General features: G+C 50.2%; 1 protein-coding gene across 1 annotated transcript; it reads right to left on the reverse strand.

Annotated features, from left to right (window-relative positions):
- Window positions 1–1,193: 1,193 nt before the first annotated feature.
- PHF5A (PHD finger protein 5A) lies at window positions 1,194–22,322 on the reverse strand. The gene is made up of 4 exons (XM_068252805.1): window positions 22,298–22,322; window positions 21,282–21,305; window positions 12,553–12,719; window positions 1,194–1,372 (listed from the first exon to the last, which is right to left on the reverse strand). Exons 1-4 carry the CDS (start codon window positions 22,320–22,322, stop codon window positions 1,283–1,285), a joined length of 306 nt encoding a protein of 101 aa, XP_068108906.1. The 3' UTR covers window positions 1,194–1,282.
- Between the last annotated feature and the right edge of the window lie 460 nt (window positions 22,323–22,782).

Here is a 22,782-nt window from a genome sequence, read left to right on the forward strand (position 1 = left end):
TAGCCCACAATGTCAGAGCCCAACCATGGGGGCCGCCGGATGCTGTGGCCATCTGTGTGTACGCTCTGACTTCCAGGCCCTTGGACTTTACTACAAGATTCTACTGTATACGTCATGGATCTCTATCATGCAGGATACACCAAGGACCCCAATCATGCAGGGTACACCATTATTATTGTACTGTATTTATATAGCGCTGACATCTTCCGCAGCGCTGTACAGAGTATATTGTCTTGTCACTAACTGTCCCTCAGAGGAGCTCACAATCTAATCCTTCCTTAGTGCTATGTCTATGTATTTATCGTGTAGTGTATGAATCGTAGTCTAGGGCTAATTTAACCCTTTCTGGACCAGCACCCTCTGCCCCCTTAAGGACCAGAGGGTGCTGGTCCCGTAAATCGCCGCTTCCCGACAAATCGCCGCAATGATCCGCCGCTCCCGACGAACACGCCGCTCTGTCCCCGCCGTAGGCTGCTCTCTCTGCCGTCGCTATGACGGCAGAGCGCTGTGCGCCGGTCACGAGCCGCTCACGAGCCGCTTTCATTGGAACCTGATCCGGTCACTCCATGTAAGCCAATGAGAGCGGCTTACATGAATGACAGGGCCAGGAACCAATGAAAACGGCTCCTGCCCGGCTCACAGTGCTCTGCCGTCATAGAGGCGGCAGGGCAGCAACGAGCGGCGGGGGCAGAGCGGAGACAGCGGCGGGGACGGGCGGGGGCGCGCGGTCAATGGGACGTAGAGTTTACATCTGGTCAGGACCGCAGCGCCCCCTGCCTGCCGTAGATTCGCACTCGCTCGGTCAGCATTTAGTTAAGGAGAAGCCAATTAACTTATCTGTGTGTTTTTAGGATGTGGGAGGAAACCGGAGTGCCTGGAGGAAACTCAGATACAGGGAGAACATACAAACTTAACATACAAAGTGGTATACACTGCTATAATGCAGCCTAGTTGGCTGTCCCATGTCTGCTCCTAGGTGGCTGTCCCATTCTCTACCCCCGTTCTATACACACACACACACACACACACACACACACAGCCATGTAGTATACACACACACACACACACACACACACACACACACACACACAGCCATGTAGTATACACACACACACACACACACACACACACACACACACACACACTTTCTGTCCATAATGCGCTGGCCGAAGAAGTGGAGGAAAACCAGGAAATACCGGAGTGGTAAAAGGTTTTATTCAGCATACAAAAATGAAAATGTTCAAACAACAAACATAACAGGATGGGGGGCTGGGGGCCGGCGCTACCTCTTCTTAAAGCCATACTTCTTCCTTTCATAGAAAAGATCCGTTTTGGAGCTCCCCAAGTTCACAATTTTGGGACACCCATCCCTCTGAAACAGAAAAAAAGGATTTAATATTCAGAAAGTATAAAAGTAATCCTGAACTTTAGCTAATGCCGTATACACTGCTGAAGTTACACTTTCACCTTCCGTATATACCGCATATACTCGAGTATAAGCCGACACCCCCCCCCCCCCCACACACTTTTACCTAAAAAAGTGAAAAAATGATTGACTGGAGTATAGGCCGAGGGCAGGAAATGCGGCGGTCACACGGTGCAGAACAAAGCACTGTGCGGAGGAGACAGTGGACTTGGAGGGGGTAGATGTGACATATGCACATTAAACTTGTAATGAGGGCTTCTGCTGCAGAAAATACAGCCCTACCCACAATCATTATAACAAGATGCAATCTAACCACCTATCATGCAAGACAGAAATATCCATTTTGATTTGCCATCTCCCCTCCTGAATATTGCACTGGCTGCCTCCTCTCCAGTCATGTGCAGAGTGCAGCTGGTAAATGCCTGAACTGTGATGTAGTGCGGGATTCCTAAGTGTCCCATCGGAATATGCAGAGCGGTGCAAGTGCCGCATCCAGAGCAAATTTTGTGGCATACCTCTTCCCCATCACCTCTTCCCCCCCAATGTCCGAGAGTCCCCCGGCATATGGAGTGCGGGGTTGTTCCTTCGCTGGTTCCCTGTGAACACCGCCATGATTCGTTTGTAACTGGTCAGCTTGTTCCGTTCCAATGACGCTTGAAGTGGCGCACGCAATGATAGGCGCCGCTGGAGGCCGCCCTAGCAATGAGACTGCAGCTGATAAATGGCAGAGTAATCACGGCACTGTACACTGGGAACCAGCGAAGGAACAACACTGCCCTCTATGTGCCGGAGGACTCTCGGACATTAGGGGGGGTGACTGACAACAAGGAAGAGGTACAAATTCCTCATTTACCAGCGCTCCATATTCAGGAGGACTCTCGTACGTTCGGGGCTGGGGAAGAGGACAGCGAAGAGGGATATCACACTTACACCGCTCTGCATAGTCCGATGGGACACGAAGGGAACACGCACGACATCACAGTTCTTTAGCTCTTCACATTGCGGTTGGTTGGGGCACTATTGCACAGTGACTCGAGTATAAGCCAAGATCCCCACTTTGACTACTTTTTTGGTCCCAAAAACTCGGCTTATACTTGAGTATATACGGTAATACATAAGATAAAGGAAGCAGATTAAAGAAGAGCCAGCGAGAGCAGAGAACCGAGAGGAGGGCTGAACACCCACTAACCTTTCAGGGGCTTCCACTCCCCACTACTGGGGGAGAATAAGGGAGTCTTATAATCTGAAAAATACGGTATATAGAGGGCAGGCTCTAGCAAGCAACACCACAGAGGGAAGGCTCTAGAAGCCCCACCACAGAGGGAAGGCTCTAGAAGCCCCACCACAGAGGGAAGGCTCTAGAAGCCCCACCACAGAGGGAAGGCTCTAGAAGCCGCACCACAGAGGGAAGGCTCTAGAGGCGCACCACAGAGGGAAGGCTCTAGAGGCCGCACCACAGAGGGAAGGTTCTAGCGGCCGCACCACAGAGGGAAGGTTCTAGAAGCCGCACCACAGAGGGAAGGCTCTAGCAGCCACACCACAGAGGGAAGGCTCTAGCAGCCACACCACAGAGGGAAGGCTCTAGCAGCCACACCACAGAGGGAAGGCTCTAGCAGCCACACCACAGAGGGAAGGCTCTAGCAGCCACACCACAGAGGGAAGGCTCTAGCGGCCACACCACAGAGGGAAGGCTCTAGCGGCCACACCACAGAGGGAAGGCTCTAGCGGCCACACCACAGAGGGAAGGCTCTAGCGGCCACACCACAGAAGGAAGGCTCTAGCGGCCACACCACAGAGGGAAGGCTCTAGCGGCCACACCACAGAGGGAAGGCTCTAGAAGCCACACCACAGAGGGAAGGCTCTAGCAGCCACACCACAGAGGGAAGGCTCTAGAAGCCACACCACAGAGGGAAGGCTCTAGAAGCCACACCACAGAGGGAAGGCTCTAGAAGCCGCACCACAGAGGGAAGGCTCTAGCAGCCGCACCACAGAGGGAAGGCTCTAGCAGCCGCACCACAGAGGGAAGGCTCTAGCAGCCGCACCACAGAGGGAAGGCTCTAGCAGCCGCACCACAGAGGGAAGGCTCTAGCAGCCGCACCACAGAGGGAAGGCTCTAGCAGCCGCACCACAGAGGGAAGGCTCTAGCAGCCGCACCACAGAGGGAAGGCTCTAGCAGCCGCACCACAGAGGGAAGGCTCTAGCAGCCGCACCACAGAGGGAAGGCTCTAGCAGCCGCACCACAGAGGGAAGGCTCTAGCAGCCGCACCACAGAGGGAAGGCTCTAGCAGCCGCACCACAGAGGGAAGGCTCTAGCAGCCGCACCACAGAGGGAAGGCTCTAGCAGCCGCACCACAGAGGGAAGGCTCTAGCAGCCGCACCACAGAGGGAAGGCTCTAGCAGCCGCACCACAGAGGGAAGGCTCTAGCAGCCGCACCACAGAGGGAAGGCTCTAGCAGCCGCACCACAGAGGGAAGGCTCTAGCAGCCGCACCACAGAGGGAAGGCTCTAGCAGCCGCACCACAGAGGGAAGGCTCTAGCAGCCGCACCACAGAGGGAAGGCTCTAGCAGCCGCACCACAGAGGGAAGGCTCTAGCAGCCGCACCACAGAGGGAAGGCTCTAGCAGCCGCACCACAGAGGGAAGGCTCTAGCAGCCACACCACAGAGGGAAGGCTCTAGCAACCACACCACAGAGGGAAGGCTCTAGCGGCCACACCACAGAGGGAAGGCTCTAGCGGCCACACCACAGAGGGAAGGCTCTAGCGGCCACACCACAGAGGGAAGGCCCTAGCGGCCACACCACAGAGGGAAGGCTCTAGCAGCCACACCACAGAGGGAAGGGGTCTAGAAGCCGCACCACAGAGGGAAGGGGTCTAGAAGCCGCACCACAGAGGGAAGGGCTCTAGAAGCCGCACCACAGAGGGAAGGCTCTAGAAGCCGCACCACAGAGGGAAGGCTCTAGAAGCCGCACCACAGAGGGAAGGCTCTAGAAGCCGCACCACAGAGGGAAGGCTCTAGAAGCCGCACCACAGAGGGAAGGCTCTAGAAGCCGCACCACAGAGGGAAGGCTCTAGAAGCCGCACCACAGAGGGAAGGCTCTAGAAGCCGCACCACAGAGGGAAGGCTCTAGAAGCCGCACCACAGAGGGAAGGCTCTAGAAGCCGCACCACAGAGGGAAGGCTCTAGAAGCCGCACCACAGAGGGAAGGCTCTAGAAGCCGCACCACAGAGGGAAGGCTCTAGAAGCCGCACCACAGAGGGAAGGCTCTAGAAGCCGCACCACAAAGGGAAGGCTCTAGAAGCCGCACCACAGAGGGAAGGCTCTAGAAGCCGCACCACAGAGGGAAGGCTCTAGAAGCCGCACCACAGAGGGAAGGCTCTAGCAGCCACACCACAGAGGGAAGGCTCTAGAAGCCACACCACAGAGGGAAGGCTCTAGCAGCCACACCACAGAGGGAAGGCTCTAGCAGCCGCACCACAGAGGGAAGGGGTCTAGAAGCCGCACCACAGAGGGAAGGGGTCTAGAAGCCGCACCACAGAGGGAAGGGCTCTAGAAGCCGCACCACAGAGGGAAGGCTCTAGAAGCCGCACCACAGAGGGAAGGCTCTAGAAGCCGCACCACAGAGGGAAGGCTCTAGAAGCCGCACCACAGAGGGAAGGCTCTAGAAGCCGCACCACAGAGGGAAGGCTCTAGAAGCCGCACCACAGAGGGAAGGCTCTAGAAGCCGCACCACAGAGGGAAGGCTCTAGAAGCCGCACCACAGAGGGAAGGCTCTAGAAGCCGCACCACAGAGGGAAGGCTCTAGAAGCCGCACCACAGAGGGAAGGCTCTAGAAGCCGCACCACAAAGGGAAGGCTCTAGAAGCCGCACCACAAAGGGAAGGCTCTAGAAGCCGCACCACAGAGGGAAGGCTCTAGAAGCCGCACCACAGAGGGAAGGCTCTAGAAGCCGCACCACAGAGGGAAGGCTCTAGCAGCCACACCACAGAGGGAAGGCTCTAGAAGCCACACCACAGAGGGAAGGCTCTAGAAGCCACACCACAGAGGGAAGGCTCTAGCAGCCGCACCACAGAGGGAAGGCTCTAGAAGCCGCACCACAGAGGGAAGGCTCTAGAAGCCGCACCACAAAGGGAAGGCTCTAGAAGCCGCACCACAGAGGGAAGGCTCTAGAAGCCGCACCACAGAGGGAAGGCTCTAGCAGCCACACCACAGAGGGAAGGCTCTAGCAGCCACACCACAGAGGGAAGGCTCTAGCAGCCACACCACAGAGGGAAGGCTCTAGCAGCCACACCACAGAGGGAAGGCTCTAGCAGCCACACCACAGAGGGAAGGCTCTAGCAGCCACACCACAGAGGGAAGGCTCTAGCAGCCACACCACAGAGGGAAGGCTCTAGCAGCCACACCACAGAGGGAAGGCTCTAGCAGCCACACCACAGAGGGAAGGCTCTAGCAGCCACACCACAGAGGGAAGGCTCTAGCAGCCACACCACAGAGGGAAGGCTCTAGCAGCCACACCACAGAGGGAAGGCTCTAGCAGCCACACCACAGAGGGAAGGCTCTAGCAGCCACACCACAGAGGGAAGGCTCTAGCAGCCACACCACAGAGGGAAGGCTCTAGCAGCCACACCACAGAGGGAAGGCTCTAGCAGCCACACCACAGAGGGAAGGCTCTAGCGGCCACACCACAGAGGGAAGGCTCTAGCGGCCACACCACAGAGGGAAGGCTCTAGCGGCCACACCACAGAGGGAAGGCTCTAGCGGCCACACCACAGAGGGAAGGCTCTAGCGGCCACACCACAGAGGGAAGGCTCTAGCGGCCACACCACAGAGGGAAGGCTCTAGCGGCCACACCACAGAGGGAAGGCTCTAGCGGCCACACCACAGAGGGAAGGCTCTAGCGGCCACACCACAGAGGGAAGGCTCTAGCAACCACAGAGGGAAGGCTCTAGCAGCCACACCACAGAGGGAAGGCGCTAGCAGCCACACCACAGAGGGAAGGCTCTAGCAGCCACGCCACAGAGGGAAGGCTCTAGCAGCCACGCCACAGAGGGAAGGCTCTAGCAGCCACACCACAGAGGGAAGGCTCTAGCAGCCACACCACAGAGGGAAGGCTCTAGCAGCCACACCACAGAGGGAAGGCTCTAGCAGCCACACCACAGAGGGAAGGCTCTAGAAGCCATACCAGAGAGCCTCCCCAGGGCTCTCATTTTGCTCTTGCCCCATCACTGTCCCCTGCTGAAGTCCTCAGAAGCAGTTGTGACCCGACCTCCGTACTGCGCAGACCCGCTCGTCTTCAGAAAGACTTCCGACTGTCAACTAACTGTAAAGGGAACTCGAGGTGAGAGGGATATGGGGTTGCCATATTTATTTACTTTTAAACAATTCCAGTTGCCTGGCAGACCTCCTGCCCCTGTGTCTCTAATACTTTTAGCCATAGACCCTGAACAAGCATGCAGCAGATCAGGTGCTCTGACTCAGCTGACTCAGGTTTTACTGTGTTAGCCATATGCTTGTTCCAGGGTTTTGACTCCAACACTACATATGCCAGAAGATCGACAAAACTGGGATTGTTTATAAGGACATATGGCAGCCTCCATATCCCTGTCACCTCGGGTCTCCTTTAACGGGTGGACTGAGGGCGTAGAGAGAGGTCCGGGAAGGCTCTCTGGGTTCCACAGCCTTCCCTATCCACATTTTACATAATGCAATTATGGCTATAGCAGTGTTCAGTGAGTAATAGGAAAACTAAATACAAAACATTTTTCAACTACAAATACATTACTTTTACACTATAAATTAACTCATTACCTCCCACACTCCCCAATTTAATTATTTTTTTGTAATAAATAAAATAAAACAAATAGTTACCTTAGAGACTGAACTCTTTAAATATTTATGTCAGGAGGGTATAACACTGTTACTTTATAAACTGCGGGCTTGTAATTAGGGATGGATGCAAGACTGAAAAAAATGCACCTTTATTTCCAAATAAAATATTGGCGCCAAACATTGTGATAAAAAACAGATATCAGAGGAGTAGCGCTGAACCTTGGAATGTGCAGCTAAAGGGTGACGGGGCGCTCTAGACCCCGCAAGACTAAGTGTAGACAAAACCGTACACCGTAATGAGCTCAGAATACGTGACATCTATATACAGCCTGGTGTAAAAGGTGGTACAGTACCTTAGTGGATGAATTACCCAATGCACACGTGAAGATAAGATGTGCACCGTGTTCTGCTTTCATCTTGAAGTAATCCCGACACCCTTCCTATCACAGACAGTGACAGTAGCTCCGTGCAGCGCTGTAGCCGGCTCCTGAGGCTCCAGTCATGTGATCTCCTGCCTCACTTCCTCCTGACGTCGGCGTTGCGCTCCAGCGTGGTTCCCATTCCTCCCTGGTCAAAAGTGGCCCACAGCGCTCCCTGGCTGTAAGAGGAATTCAGAGAAAATAGTGCACACTGAATGTATAAAGAGCCCACATGCAGGTAATTTACTTACAGGAAAACTTCTTGATTTATTGCACATAAAGTAGCCATACTCCCGAGTCGAGTTTCGGCCTTTCGCCTTCCCCTGAGGCGGGAGTATGGAACTTTATGTGCAATAAATCAAGAAGTTTTCCTGTAAGTAAAATACCTGCATGTGGGCTCTTTATACATTCAGTGTGCACTATTTTCTCTGAATTCCTCTTACAGCCAGGGAGCGCTGTGGGCCACTATTGACCAGGGAGGAATGGGAACCACGCTGGAGCGCAACGCCGACGTCAGGAGGAAGTGAGGCAGGAGATCACATGACTGGAGACTCAGGAGCCGGCTACAGCGCTGCACGGAGCTACTGTCACTGTCTGTCATAGGAAGGGTGTCGGGATTACTTCAAGATGAAAGCAGAACACGGCGCACGTCTTGCCTTCACGTGTGCATTGGGTAATTCATTCACTAAGGCAGGGGTGAGGAACCTTTTTGGCTGAGAGAGCCATAAACGCCACATATTTTAAAAAGTAATTCTGTGAGAGCCATGCAATATGTTTCAAACTGGCACAGTGCGCATGCGCAGCAGAGGGCTTACGTCCCTGTTGCCATGGTGATGTGTATACAGTTGATCCGCCGGGCAGCGGAAGTGTCAGATATGTATTCAGCTTCTCTTGGCTTTCAGTATAGAGAACGACTGAACCAACCTCAGTTTCTCAATCCTAAGTCAGGAGAGTAGGTGCCGGTGCACTCCTTCACGCAGGTACACCACCTCTGCTACACAACGTGATACTTGTATTCAAGAAGAAGGAGGCACTCCACAGGCTTGAACTTGCGTTCAGTTTATTGCATGTCGTTACACTACATGTTTCGGGCTCCGCCCTTCATCAGGTGTAACCACCTACTACCTCCACCTTCATTTTATATCACTGACCCCACCCACTAGGGGTGGGTCAGATTCACCATCAGTGATTACATATTAGCATTCTATTATCCCCTGTTAAGTCACAGGTTAAATATAAACATCATACATCCTCCATGCTTATAGCGGCTGCTAAATGGAGGAGATTAGAAACAAATATAATAAAAATTAAAAATACAAGTACTGAACAAATCATAATAAAACTAAAAAGTAAAAAGTCACTTTCACAGGGCACTACCCCTTGGGGTCTACCCTGGAGAAACTGATGAGAGAATACGCTCTAGACATGTTAGTTCAATTACTTCCATGATTATTTTACATACAGTTTCTTGTCAATTTCGTGAGATACTTCAGCACAGTTCATTTCCTGCAACAGAATCATAGAAAGCATTTTAAATTTACTTGTTCATTCAGACCTCTTGGTGACACAGAATCAAGTCTTTTAATCCATCTAATTTCCTTCTGTAATAGCACTCGTTCTCTATCTCCCCCTCTGGGCAATGGTTCTACCTGATCTAATACTAGCCACCTCAATTGAATCACGTTATGGCCATGTTCCACAAAGTGTCTAGATACTGAGGTCTCATGTCTTTTTTCACCTTTAGCAAATCCTTTTATGTTGTTTTTATGTTCCTGGATGCGGGACTTCACCCCCCCTGGTGGTTTTACCCACATAGAACAATCCGCAGGGGCATTTAAGGGCATAGACAGTATGGTCGCTTTCACAAGTATAATATCCTGTACATTTGATTTTTTCACCTGTACGGGGATGTGGGAACCAGTCCCCTTTCATTACGGCTCCACAACAATTACATGAAAGACAAGGAAAGGTTCCGGTTTTTTTTGTTCCCTGAAATCTCGATTTCTTTTTTCTCGACAGATCCTTGTTACTCACTATTTCACCGATAGTTTTCCCTCTTTTATAGGCAAATACAGGATAATCCTTAAACAGGTGGCCACACTCTCTATCGTTTTGGATTATGGACCAGTACTTCCTTACAGCTTTGCGTACTGTGTTTGACAAGTCATTGTATTGTAATACATAGGGAATTCTCTGCTGTCTCTTTCTCCCTGGTCTACTTTGGAACATTAACTGATTCCTGTCCATGGTTCTTATCTGTTCTTTGAGATTTTTTAAAATTTCTGACTTATACCCTTTTGCCTTAAATTTCTCAATTAGATGGTCTGCAGCTTTCATATAATCTTCCTCAGATGAAGAAATTCGTCTTGCTCTGAGGAACTGACTAAGTGGTATAGCTTTCTTGCAGTTGGGCTCATGGTAACTGTCTGTTCTCAATAGGCTGTTCCTATCTGTGGCCTTACTGTATAAGCTAGTGACTAGTTTGCCCTCTTTTCTACTGATCATTACATCTAGGTAACTAATGGATACCTCTGATGTTTCTGCCGTAAACTTAATGGTGTTATGAGAGGAATTAACCTCTGTCATAAAATCTGACAATAGTTCCTTTGAGCCGTCCCAGATTAGAAAAATATCATCCACAAACCTGTAATATGCAAAAATATGCTTGGGATCAGGGAGAAAGAGACAGCAGAGAATTCCCTATGTATTACAATACAATCCAAAACGATAGAGAGTGTGGCCTTATCCTGTATTTGCCTATAAAAGAGGGAAAACTATCGGTGAAATAGTGAGTAACAAGGATCTGTCGAGAAAAAAGAAATCGAGATTTCAGGGAACAAAGAAAACCGGAACCTTTCCTTGTCTTTCATGTAATTGTTGTGGAGCCGTAATGAAAGGGGACTGGTTCCCACATCCCCGCACAGGTGAAAAAATCAAATGTACAGGATATTATACTTGTGAAAGCGACCATACTGTCTATGCCCTTAAATGCCCCTGCGGATTGTTCTATGTGGGTAAAACCACCAGGGGGGGTGAAGTCCCGCATCCAGGAACATAAAAACAACATAAAAGGATTTGCTAAAGGTGAAAAAAGACATGAGACCTCAGTATCTAGACACTTTGTGGAACATGGCCATAACGTGATTCAATTGAGGTGGCTAGTATTAGATCAGGTAGAACCATTGCCCAGAGGGGGAGATAGAGAACGAGTGCTATTACAGAAGGAAATTAGATGGATTAAAAGACTTGATTCTGTGTCACCAAGAGGTCTGAATGAACAAGTAAATTTAAAATGCTTTCTATGATTCTGTTGCAGGAAATGAACTGTGCTGAAGTATCTCACGAAATTGACAAGAAACTGTATGTAAAATAATCATGGAAGTAATTGAACTAACATGTCTAGAGCGTATTCTCTCATCAGTTTCTCCAGGGTAGACCCCAAGGGGTAGTGCCCTGTGAAAGTGACTTTTTACTTTTTAGTTTTATTATGATTTGTTCAGTACTTGTATTTTTAATTTTTATTATATTTGTTTCTAATCTCCTCCATTTAGCAGCCGCTATAAGCATGGAGGATGTATGATGTTTATATTTAACCTGTGACTTAACAGGGGATAATAGAATGCTAATATGTAATCACTGATGGTGAATCTGACCCACCCCTAGTGGGTGGGGTCAGTGATATAAAATGAAGGTGGAGGTAGTAGGTGGTTACACCTGATGAAGGGCGGAGCCCGAAACATGTAGTGTAACGACATGCAATAAACTGAACGCAAGTTCAAGCCTGTGGAGTGCCTCCTTCTTCTTGAATACAAGTATCTCTTGGCTTTCAGCAACATCACCAATTTCCCAGACAGGAGAAATACAGACTAACAGCTTGTACAATTAGCTAGCTGACTTGGGGGTTGATTCACTTTGTAGGACGAGATCCCCGCACTTTGGCCCAACAGGCTGCTTGTCAAGTGACAGGCAGCCTATTAAGTCAGTTAAAGTGCAGGGATCTCGTTTTATAAAGTCACTGGACCTGACTGGGCCCAGAATGGGACAATTGGAGCAGCTGTTAGTTTTGGAGTAACGCGAGTAAGTTAGTAGTGCATGCTACCGATGTAGCGTACCTATTTTGAAAATGTTACTTGCACTGTCACACTAAGCTGTGCTGCTTGAGCAGTGTAGCTTAGTGAATCAACCCCTACTGATTTGTCTGTGAGCCAGATGTAGCCATCAAAAGAGCCACATCTGGCTCCCGTGCCATAGGTCCCCTACCCCTGCCCTAAGGTATTGTACGACCTTTTACACCAGGCTGTATATAAACATTGTGATAGGGACATAATTTAAACGGTGTAATAACCGGGACAAATGGGCAAATATATTTCATGGCTTTTACTTACAGTAGCATGCATTATTTAAAAACTATAATGGCCGAAAACTGAAACATAATGAATTTTTCCCCACATTTTTTCCTACTTTCCCATTAAAACACATTTAGAATAACATAATTCTTGGCATAATGTCCCACCTAAAGAAAGCCTAATTGGTGGCGAAAAAAACAAGATATAGTTCATTTCATTGTGATAAGTAATGATAAAGTTATAGACGAATGAATGGAAGGAGCGCTGACAGGTGAAAATTGCTCTGGTGCTCAGGGGGTAAAATCCCTCAGTGGTGAATGATTTGTGTGGTATTGGTGTAAGCAGACTGATTGTGTATTGCTGTGACTTAGATCAGATCACATTTTACACCAATTAGTGCAGAAACCCATATCATCCCATAGGGGTCACATACTTTTTATCGCTACTGTATGTATGTGGAGACAATTCGTTTATCATTTGCCATGATTGCGGCCCTGTCTGAGGGCTACAAGCGGGTGTCACCCGACGTACTCACATCTTTCTCCTGAATTGTGCACTCCTTGCAGTAATAGGCGTCCGACACCCCGGGGCCCCCACAGATCACACAGCGGCCCTGGTAGGATCCATAATTACACTCATCACAGATTCGCACCAATGTACAGGGCCGCACATAGGAGTCGCAGATCACACACTTCCCATCACCTGCAAAATAAGAGAATCCTAAGTACAGACATGGCGGAGCCTGGTAACCGAGACAACACGAAGCCTGGTAACCGAGACAACACGAAGCCTGGTAACCTAGACAACACGGAGCCTGGTAACCTAGAACAACACGGAGCCTGGTAACCGAGACAACACGGAGCCTGGTAACCTAGACAACACGGAGCCTGGTAACCGAGACAACACGGAGCCTGGTAACCGAGACAACACGGAGCCTGGTAACCGAGACAACACGGAGCCTGGTAACCGAGACAACACGGAGCCTGGTAACCTAGACAACACGGAGCCTGGTAACCGAGACAACACGGAGCCTGGTAACCGAGACAACACGGAGCCTGGTAACCGAGACAACACGGAGCCTGGTAACCGAGACAACACGGAGCCTGGTAACCGAGACAACACGGAGCCTGGTAACCGAGACAACACGGAGCCTGGTAACCGAGACAACACGGAGCCTGGTAACCGAGACAACACGGAGCCTGGTAACCGAGACAACACGGAGCCTGGTAACCGAGACAACACGGAGCCTGGTAACCGAGACAACACGGAGCCTGGTAACCGAGACAACACGGAGCCTGGTAACCGAGACAACACGGAGCCTGGTAACCGAGACAACACGGAGCCTGGTAACCGAGACAACACGGAGCCTGGTAACCGAGACAACACGGAGCCTGGTAACCGAGACAACACGGAGCCTGGTAACCGAGACAACACGGAGCCTGGTAACCGAGACAACACGGAGCCTGGTAACCGAGACAACACGGAGCCTGGTAACCGAGACAACACGGAGCCTGGTAACCGAGACAACACGGAGCCTGGTAACCGAGACAACACGGAGCCTGGTGACAGAGACAACACGGAGCCCGGTAACCGAGACAACACGGAGCCTGGTAACCGAGACAACACGGAGCCTGGTAACCTAGACAACACGGAGCCTGGTAACCTAGACAACACGGAGCCTGGTAACCTAGACAACACGGAGCCTGGTAACCTAGACAACACGGAGCCTGGTAACCTAGACAACAAGGAGCCTGGTAACCGAGACAACACTGGCGACACATGAAGGCTAAAATACGGGAATGGGACGCAAACTGTCTCCACCTTAACAATACTCCCTTAAAGAGACTCCGTAACAAAAATGACATCCTGTTTTTTATCATCCTACAAGTTCCAAAAGCTATTCTAATGTGTTCTGGCTTACTGCAGCACTTTCTGCTATCACCACCTCTGTAATAAATCAATGTATCTTTCCCCTGTCAGACTTGTCGGCCTGTGTCTGGAAGGCTGCCAAGTTCTTCAGTGTTGTGGTTCTGTGATGCATCTCCCCCCTCCAGGCCCCTCTCTGCACACTGCCTGTGTATGATTTAGATTATGGCAGATTCTCTCTTCTCTCTTATCTTTTACAAGCTGGATAAATCGTCCTCTGAGCTGGCTGGGCTTTCACATACTGAGGAATTACAGACAAGGGCAAAGCTGTTTGCAGGAAGAAAAGAGCAGCCTGAAACTTCAGTGCATGAGAACTGCAGGGGGAAAGAAACACACAAATGATCTCTTGAGATACAAAAGGAAGGCTGTATACAGCCTGCTTGTGTATGGATGTATTTTCTATGTGTGGACATACTGTACATCAACCTACTTCCTGTTTTGGTGGCCATTTTGTTTGTTTATAAACAAACTTTTTAAAACTGTTTTTAACCACTTTTAATGCGGCGAGGAGCGGCAAAATTGTGACAGAGGGTAATAGGAGATGTCCCCTAACACACTGGTATGTTTACTTTTGTGCGATTTTAACAATACAGATTCTCTTTAAAGAGAACCAGAGACGAAGCACCTTCGTGTATTTTACCATATATATCAGTGGGAACTGAGCATTCAGTCTGGCTCAGCTATAATGATTCCTGAGCAAAGCCAGACTGAATGCTCAGTCAGGGATTTTATCAGGGCTGATAACAGGCAGGCTGAGCAGTGAAGGATGAAACAGAGAGCAGGATAGGTGTTTTCTCTAATGTTCCCACTGATATATATGGTAAAATACATGAGGGTGCTTCGTCTCTGATTCCCTTTAAAGCTCACCCGAGGTGAGAGAGATATGGAGGCTGCCGTATTTATTTCCTGTTAGACAATACCAGTTGCCTGGCTGTCCTGCTGATGTTTGGCTGCAGTAGTGTCTGAATCACACACCTGGAACAAGGATGCAGGTAATCCAGTCACACTTCAGTCAGAGCACATGATCTGCTGCATGCTTGTTCAGGGGCTGTGGCTACATGTATTAGAGGCAGAGGATCAGCAGGACTGCCAGGCAACTGGTATTGCTTAAAGTGAACCCGAAGTGATATTAAACTAATGAGAAAAACAATTATATTTATCCTCCTACTCCTAAAATTACTTTTTTAATGGACAACTGTATTGAGTGGGATATGGAAGCAGCCGCATTTCCTTTTAAGCAATACCAGTTGCCTGGCTATCCTGCTGATCCTCTGCCTAAAATACATTTAGCCATAGCCCCTGAACAAGCATGCAGCAGATCAGGTGTTTCTGACATTGTCATATCTGACAAGATTAGCTGCATGCTTGTTTCTGGTGTAATTCAGACACTACTGCAGGCAAATAGCTCATCAGGAGAGCCAGGCAACTGGTATTGTGTAACAGGAAATAAATATGGCAGCCTCCATATCCCTGTCACTTCAGTTGTCCTTTAAGTATCCCAGGGTTTTCTTTTTATATGTAAACATTTACAAAGTTGATTGAATTAATCAGTGGCAGTCTATTAAGTGTCCCAGAGTTAGAAAAAGGTCAATAGTTCATGTATTTTCTCTCTCTCTATGCTCAGAAGTTGTATTCTGCCAGGAACACTTTTATGGCTGTAATTAGCTTATCAGTGCTGGTTACTGTATTCCCGACAAGCTCTAGACAAGACAGAAGCTGTCACTTCCATGCCTAGAACTACCTCTTTCAGGCAGCAAAATAACACAAGTAAAACAGCCTGGTTATTGATATGCTTTGTACTGTACATACACAGGCTTATCTCATCATGTCACATGTCGCCTCCAGTACACTTTAAAGAGAGCACAAGGTGGGCTAAAAAAAAAAAAAAAAAAAGTTGGCTGCCTGATCGGGGGTTTGGGTGGGTGGGGTGGGGGGCTGAGCGGATCAGGTAGCCACAAAATCCGCCGGTCCTGTGGGCCGCAGTGGCCCACTTTCACAACCTATAGGTCACAACGCTGCACAGAGAGACAGTGTCTCTCACGGCGTACAGGGAGGCGGGGGAGTGGCAGGGGGCATGGCCAGGGAGAGCTACCCAATGGCAGCTCAGGAAACCCTGCAGGAACGCCCCTGGCGGGTGTTTTAAACAGGGAATCCCTCTCCCCTCTGTTTACCTCCGAGATAGTGACAAATCTTGTCGCTAATGTCAGGAGGCTATAGCCCGGCGGTGGGGGGGGGGGGGGCAGAGAGCGGCAGTTGGGGGACACAGAGCCATGTCATTAGGCAGAGACCATGGTGTGTCCCATCTGCCCACCTCGGGTTCTCTAACACAGGAAATCAATGTCAGCCTCCATATCCCTGTCACTTCAGGAGTGCTAGAATTGAAAGAAACTGCCGCAATTAGAGACCTGGGCAGGACAGACAGCGATTGTTGCTCATCACAAATTCCTGGTCAAGGCCATAGAGTTTAATAGCGCTCACTAATATTCCTGTGACCAGGCGATGGAGCATTAGGAACGTGCGTCTGACGCACACGGTTCCCGAGGAAACCGCGCATGCGCCATTCAAGTCACAAACGCACTTGCAAGTTTCATTGCAAGCAAACAAAATGACATTTTTGGTTTAAATCAACTTTTTTTCCCCCTACTCTCTGGCTCTGCCAGCAATCTCTGATAGCTGGCAATTACAAAACGTTTCACTTAAGTGTGAAATCTGTCCCCCTCAGCATTCCTGGGAAGTTCTATAGCTCATCCATCAGAAGAAGATAGATATCAGCCTGGCAGAACCAATTTAACCACTTAAAGAGAACCCGAGGTGGGGTTCTTCCATCGCAATCCATATACAGAGGCTGGGTCTGTCTATAGAGCCTCTGTTGCTAGTTCGTTCCCTCCAAAGCCCCCCTGCGCGCTGTCAGACCCCATAAATCACAGCCGCGCTACGCGGCTGTGTTTACCTCACTACTGTCAGTCTCGGCTGCTCCCCCACCTCCTGAATCGCTCCAATCCCCGCCCGCGTCCCTTCCCTCCAATCAGCGGCGAGGGAAGGGACGTGGGCGGGGACCAGAGCGATTCAGGAGGCGGGGGAGCGGCGAGACTGACAGTAGTGAGCTAAACACAGCCGGCTGCGACACGCTGCGTGTCACCAGCGCAGCTGTGTTTTATGGGGTCTGACAGCGCGCAGGGGGGGGTCTTTGGGGGAAACTAACTAGCAACAGAGGCTGGGCTCTGTAGACAGACCCAGCCTCTGTACATGGATTGCGACGGAAGAACCCCGCCTCGGGTTCTCTTTAAGGACTGCAGTCATAAAACCCCTTAAGGGCCAGACACTTTTTTTCCATTCAGACCACTGCAGCTTTAACGGTTTATTGCGCGGTCAAAAAACCTACCACCTAAATGAATTTTACCTCCTTTTCTTGTCACTAATACAGCTTTCTTTTGGTGCTATTTAATTACTGCTGTGAGTTTTAGTTTTTATTATATTCATCAAAAAAGAAGAATTTTGTCAAAAAAATGACTTTTTTTAACTTTAAATATTAAATATTAAAATTAAATAAACTTTATTTGACATTTTTCAAATAAAGTAAAATTTCTATATACACTTTTACCTACATTTATTGTGCTACGTCTGATAAAAAAAACAAAAAACAATAAGTGTATATTTATTGGTTTGGGTAAAAGTTATAGCGTTTACAAACTATGGTGCAAAAAGTGAATTTTCCCATTTTGAAGCATCTCTGACTTTTCTGACCCCCTGTCATGTTTCATGAGGTGCTAAAATTCCAGGATAGTATAAATACCCCCCAAATGACCCCATTTTGGAAAGAAGACATCCCAAAGTATTCACTGAGAGGCATGGTGAGTTCATAGAAGATATTATTTTTTGTCACAAGTTAGCGGAAAATAACACTTTGTGACAAAAAAACAAAAACAAAAAAAAAGGTTTCCATTTCTGCTAACTTGTGACAAAAATAAATAAATAATGAAATCTGCCACGGACTCACCATGCCCCTCTCTGAATAGCTTGAAGTGTCTACTTTCCAAAATGGGGTCATTTGTGGGGTGTGTTTACTGTCCTGGCATTTTGGGGGGTGCCTAATTGTAAGCACCCCTGTAAAGCACAAAGGTGCTCATTGGACTTTGGACCCCTTAGCGCAGTTAGGCTGCAAAAAAATGCCACACGTGGTATTGCCGTACTCAGGAGAAGTAGTATAACGTGTTTTGGGGTGTATTTTTACACATACCCATGCTGGGTGGGAGAAATATCTCTGTAAATTAGATTTTTATTTTTTTATTTTTTTTTTACACACACAATTGTCCATTTACAGAGATCTTTCTCCCACCCAGCATGGGTATGTGTAAAAATACACCCCAAAATACATTTTACTACTTCTCCTGAGTACGGCAATACCACATGTGTGGCACTTTTTGCAGCCTAGGTGCGCTAAGGGGCCCAAAGTCCAATGAGTACCTTCAGGATTTCACAGGTCATTTTGAGAAATTTTGTTTCAAGACTACTCCTCACGGTTTAGGGCCCCTAAAATGCCAGGGCAGTATAGGAACCCCACTAATGACCCCATTTTAGAAAGAAGACACCCCAATGTATTCAGTTAGGAGTATGGTGAGTTCACAGAAGATTTTATTTTTTTGCCAGGGGCGGTGGTCCGAGGGGTGCTGTGGGCGATCAGGGGGCAGATCAGTGTGTTTGTGTGCTTACTAGGGGGGCTGCCTCCTGCCCTGGTGGTCTCTCGATCACTGGGACCACCAGGGGAGGAGGCAGCCTGTATAATACGCTTTGTATACATTACAAAGCGTATTATACGCTTACTATGCGGCAGATCGGGGGTTAACAACCCGCCGGCGCTGCTAATCGGTCGGCGGGTTGACGTCACGGGTGGGCAGAGCCTAATGCCGGCGGATGCAAGCGCATCACTGCGCGCGACCCCTGGCAATTCAGTCCCCCAGGTACCGACGCCTATGGGCGTTACGCGGTCCTGGCGGGGGGGGGGGGGGGGGGGGGTGTTAGAGGGGGTGCCACTTTGCCGACGCCCATAGGTGGGCGGTCGGCAAGTGGTTAATAAAGGTTCTGAACCTCCCATCCCCAGAATGAGCCACTTCTGGATCTGAAATTCAGCCATGAATGTCATATTTCATGCGGATACCCAGGGATGAGCTCCTGGATATGTTGGAACAGAGACAGGCTTTATACATGCGGCCCAGGGCAGGGGGGAGGAGCTAGCTCAGCAGGGGGAGAGGCTAACCCAGCCTTGTTACAGCCTTTGAAGCCAGAAGTATCAGAGTGATGGAATGCCCTGCAGCCAGAGGTGGAGACAAGGGTGAGTTAGCCCCTCCCATCATCCCAGGTGACAGCCGGTTTCAGATACACTTCAGGGACTTTATGAATGGGAAAAGATGGATCGCTTGCACGATGCACTTTTTTTGTAATCCTATATAATAATGTGCAAGTGTCTCTGCGTCCCATCCCTCACTTCCTGTGTGTGTCCCGTGTTTTGTGCTACTGCGCATGTGCAGAGAGGGACAGAGACACTGAGGAGAGCTGAGGGAGGGCGGGGCCAGAGGGCGTGTGCGCATGTGCAGAGAGGGACAGAGACACTGATGAGAGCCGAGAGAGGATGGGGCCAGAGAGCGTGTGCGCATGTGCAGGGAGGGACAGAGACACTGAGGAGAGCTGAGAGAGGACGGGGCCAGAGGGCGTGTGCGCATGTGCAGGGAGGGACAGAGACACTGAGGAGAGCTGAGAGAGGACGGGGCCAGAGGGCGTGTGCGCATGTGCAGGGAGGGACAGAGACACTGAGGAGAGCTGAGAGAGGATGGGGCCAGAGAGCGTGTGCGCATGTGCAGAGGGACAGAGACACTGAGGAGAGCTGAGAGAGGACGGGGCCAGAGGGCGTGTGCGCATGTGCAGGGAGGGACAGAGACATTGATGAGAGCTGAGAGAGGACGGGGCCAGAGGGCGTGTGCGCATGTGCAGGGAGGGACAGAGACACTGAGGAGAGCTGAGAGGGGACGGGGCCAGAGGGCGTGTGCGCATGTGCAGGGAGGGACAGAGACACTGAGGAGAACTGAGAGAGGACGGGGCCAGAGGGTGTGTGCGCATGTGCAGGGAGGGACAGAGACACTGAGGAGAGCTGAGAGAGGACGGGGCCAGAGAGCGTGTGAGCATGTGCGGGAGGGACAGAGACACTGAGGAGAGCTGAGAGAGGATGGGGCCAGAGGGTGTGTGTGCATGTGCAGGGAGGGACAGAGACATTGATGAGAGCTGAGAGAGGACGGGGCCAGAGGGCGTGTGCGCATGTACAGGGAGGGACAGAGACACTGAGGAGAGCTGAGAGAGGACGGGGTCAGAGGGCGTGTGCGCATGTGCGGGAGGGACAGAGACACTGAGGAGAACTGAGAGAGGACGGGGCCAGAGGGCGTGTGCGCATGTGCAGGGAGGGACAGAGACATTGATGAGAGCTGAGAGAGGACGGGGCCAGAGGGCGTGTGCGCATGTGCAGGGAGGGACAGAGACACTGAGGAGAGCTGAGAGGGGACGGGGCCAGAGGGTGTGTGCGCATGTGCAGGGAGGGACAGAGACACTGAGGAGAGCTGAGAGAGGACGGGGCCAGAGAGCGTGTGAGCATGTGCGGGAGGGACAGAGACACTGAGGAGAGCTGAGAGAGGATGGGGCCAGAGGGTGTGTGTGCGCATGTGCAGGGAGGGACAGAGACATTGATGAGAGCTGAGAGAGGACGGGGCCAGAGGGCGTGTGCGCATGTGCAGGGAGGGACAGAGACACTGAGGAGAGCTGAGAGAGGACGGGGTCAGAGGGCGTGTGCGCATGTGCGGGAGGGACAGAGACACTGAGGAGAACTGAGAGAGGACGGGGCCAGAGGGTGTGTGCGCATGTGCGGGAGGGACAGAGACACTGAGGAGCGCTGAGAGAGGATGGGGCCAGAGGGCGTGTGCGCATGTGTAGGGAGGGACAGAGACACTGAGAAGAGCTGAGAGGGGACGGGGCCAGAGGGCGTGTGCGCATGTGCAGGGAGGGACAGAGACACTGAGGAGCGCTGAGAGAGGATGGGGCCAGAGGGCGTGTGCGCATGTGTAGGGAGGGACAGAGACACTGAGAAGAGCTGAGAGGGGACGGGGCCAGAGGGCGTGTGCGCATGTGCAGGGAGGGACAGAGACACTGAGGAGAGCTGAGAGAGGACGGGGCCAGAGGGTGTGTGCGTGGGGCAGGCGCGCAGTGGAGTTGTGACAGACCTAGCCTAAGGTCACTAGTAATAAATGTTCATCTCAATGCCTGATGACAGAAGAAGATCTGCAAAGTTCATATACTTACATTTCTCACAGAGTCTTCCAATGGCTGAAAATAAGAAAACAGAATATCGTTAGTGGATGAAATCATTTCTCCAATCATATAATATCCAGTTATGACGCAACTTCCAGCGCTGTACACCGGGCAGAGCAGGACAGCTTCCAGTGACTGATGCTGCAGTACAGAGTGTGACACAAGAGCTTACAATCTAATGCTAAGTAAACACCATACAATTTTCTGGCAGATTTACCTGCCAGATCAATTATTTCCAACATGTACAATCTGAATTTCGGTTGATTTTTGTTTTTCCAATCAATTTTCATAGACGTCAACAAAAATCGATCTAAAAAAAAAATTATCGAAATTCAGATCGGACATGTTGGAAATAATCGATCTGGCAGGTAAATCTGCCAGAAAATTGTGTGTTATGTACCTAGCATAACACGGAGAGAATGCTACAGGCCTGAGAAGTCTTATGCTGGGCATACACTGATCGAGCCGAGCAGCCGATGAGCCGCCGGATCGACTCCCGCCGCGTCCCCGCTCATCTATTCCCGCCGCCGCTTATCTTCCGCTCGATTCGCCACTATTGTCCGCCCGCGGGTATCGAGTGCGGAATCGATCCCCGTGGTGATCGGACACGTCGGATATTATCAATCGAGCCATCAGGCTCCGTGTATGCCCAGCATTAATCTCTGGCTGCCTGCTAGAGTCGCCCTAGCAGCAACTGATAGTTTTATCACTGAAACCACTCTGGTCATTTTTATCAGGGTTCTTTCATATCGGAGCTTGCGTTTGGAAAAGCTAAAAGCTTGCGTTTTGCCATTTGCGCTTTCATTCCATTACAGCACATAGGAGAACGCAGGTAAAGTTATTGTTTTTGACTTTCATCTGTAACTGTGTGCGTTGAAACGTTTTAAGAACGCACCCTCTTCTTGGAGTTTTGTGTTTGACATTGATTTTCACTGCAACACAAACGTCGGACGGTTAAAGGCTCCGGGGCGCGTCGAAACGCACAAAAACGCAGCGTTTCATTCTACCTTGGAAACCGCAAACTATCGACATTGCGTCAAAACGTCCAAAACCAGCTTAGATGTGAAAGAGCCCCCCTTAGCATTTGCTCTCCATTCTAACAATTGAAATTAATATAGCAACGTAAATGGTGGGAATAAAGTTTATAGTCATTGGCACACGTGTTTTGGGTAGAAACATACATATATTAACATATCTGTACATCAGCCCTGAAAGAGGGAGAAATGATGATAACAAAGACCAGACAAATAACATTTCTCCTGCCGGACTCAAAGCTGCAGCCAGTATGCAGTAGCAGTGTCAGGGAGTCTTGCCCGAGGTCTCTTTACTGCATAGGTGCTGGCGTACTGAACAGGAAGCGCCGAGATTTGAAGCCTGGACCCATATGCAATTAACTTTTTCACCTGAGTTATCGCCTAGGAGTTCATTTTCACCTTCTCTTTAACCACTTGCCGACCGCACGCTTATACCGTGCGTCGGCAAAGTGGCAGCT

The sequence above is a fragment of the Hyperolius riggenbachi genome, chromosome 9 (genome assembly GCF_040937935.1).
Source record: "Hyperolius riggenbachi isolate aHypRig1 chromosome 9, aHypRig1.pri, whole genome shotgun sequence".
In the NCBI taxonomy this organism is placed as follows: Eukaryota; Metazoa; Chordata; class Amphibia; order Anura; family Hyperoliidae; genus Hyperolius; species Hyperolius riggenbachi.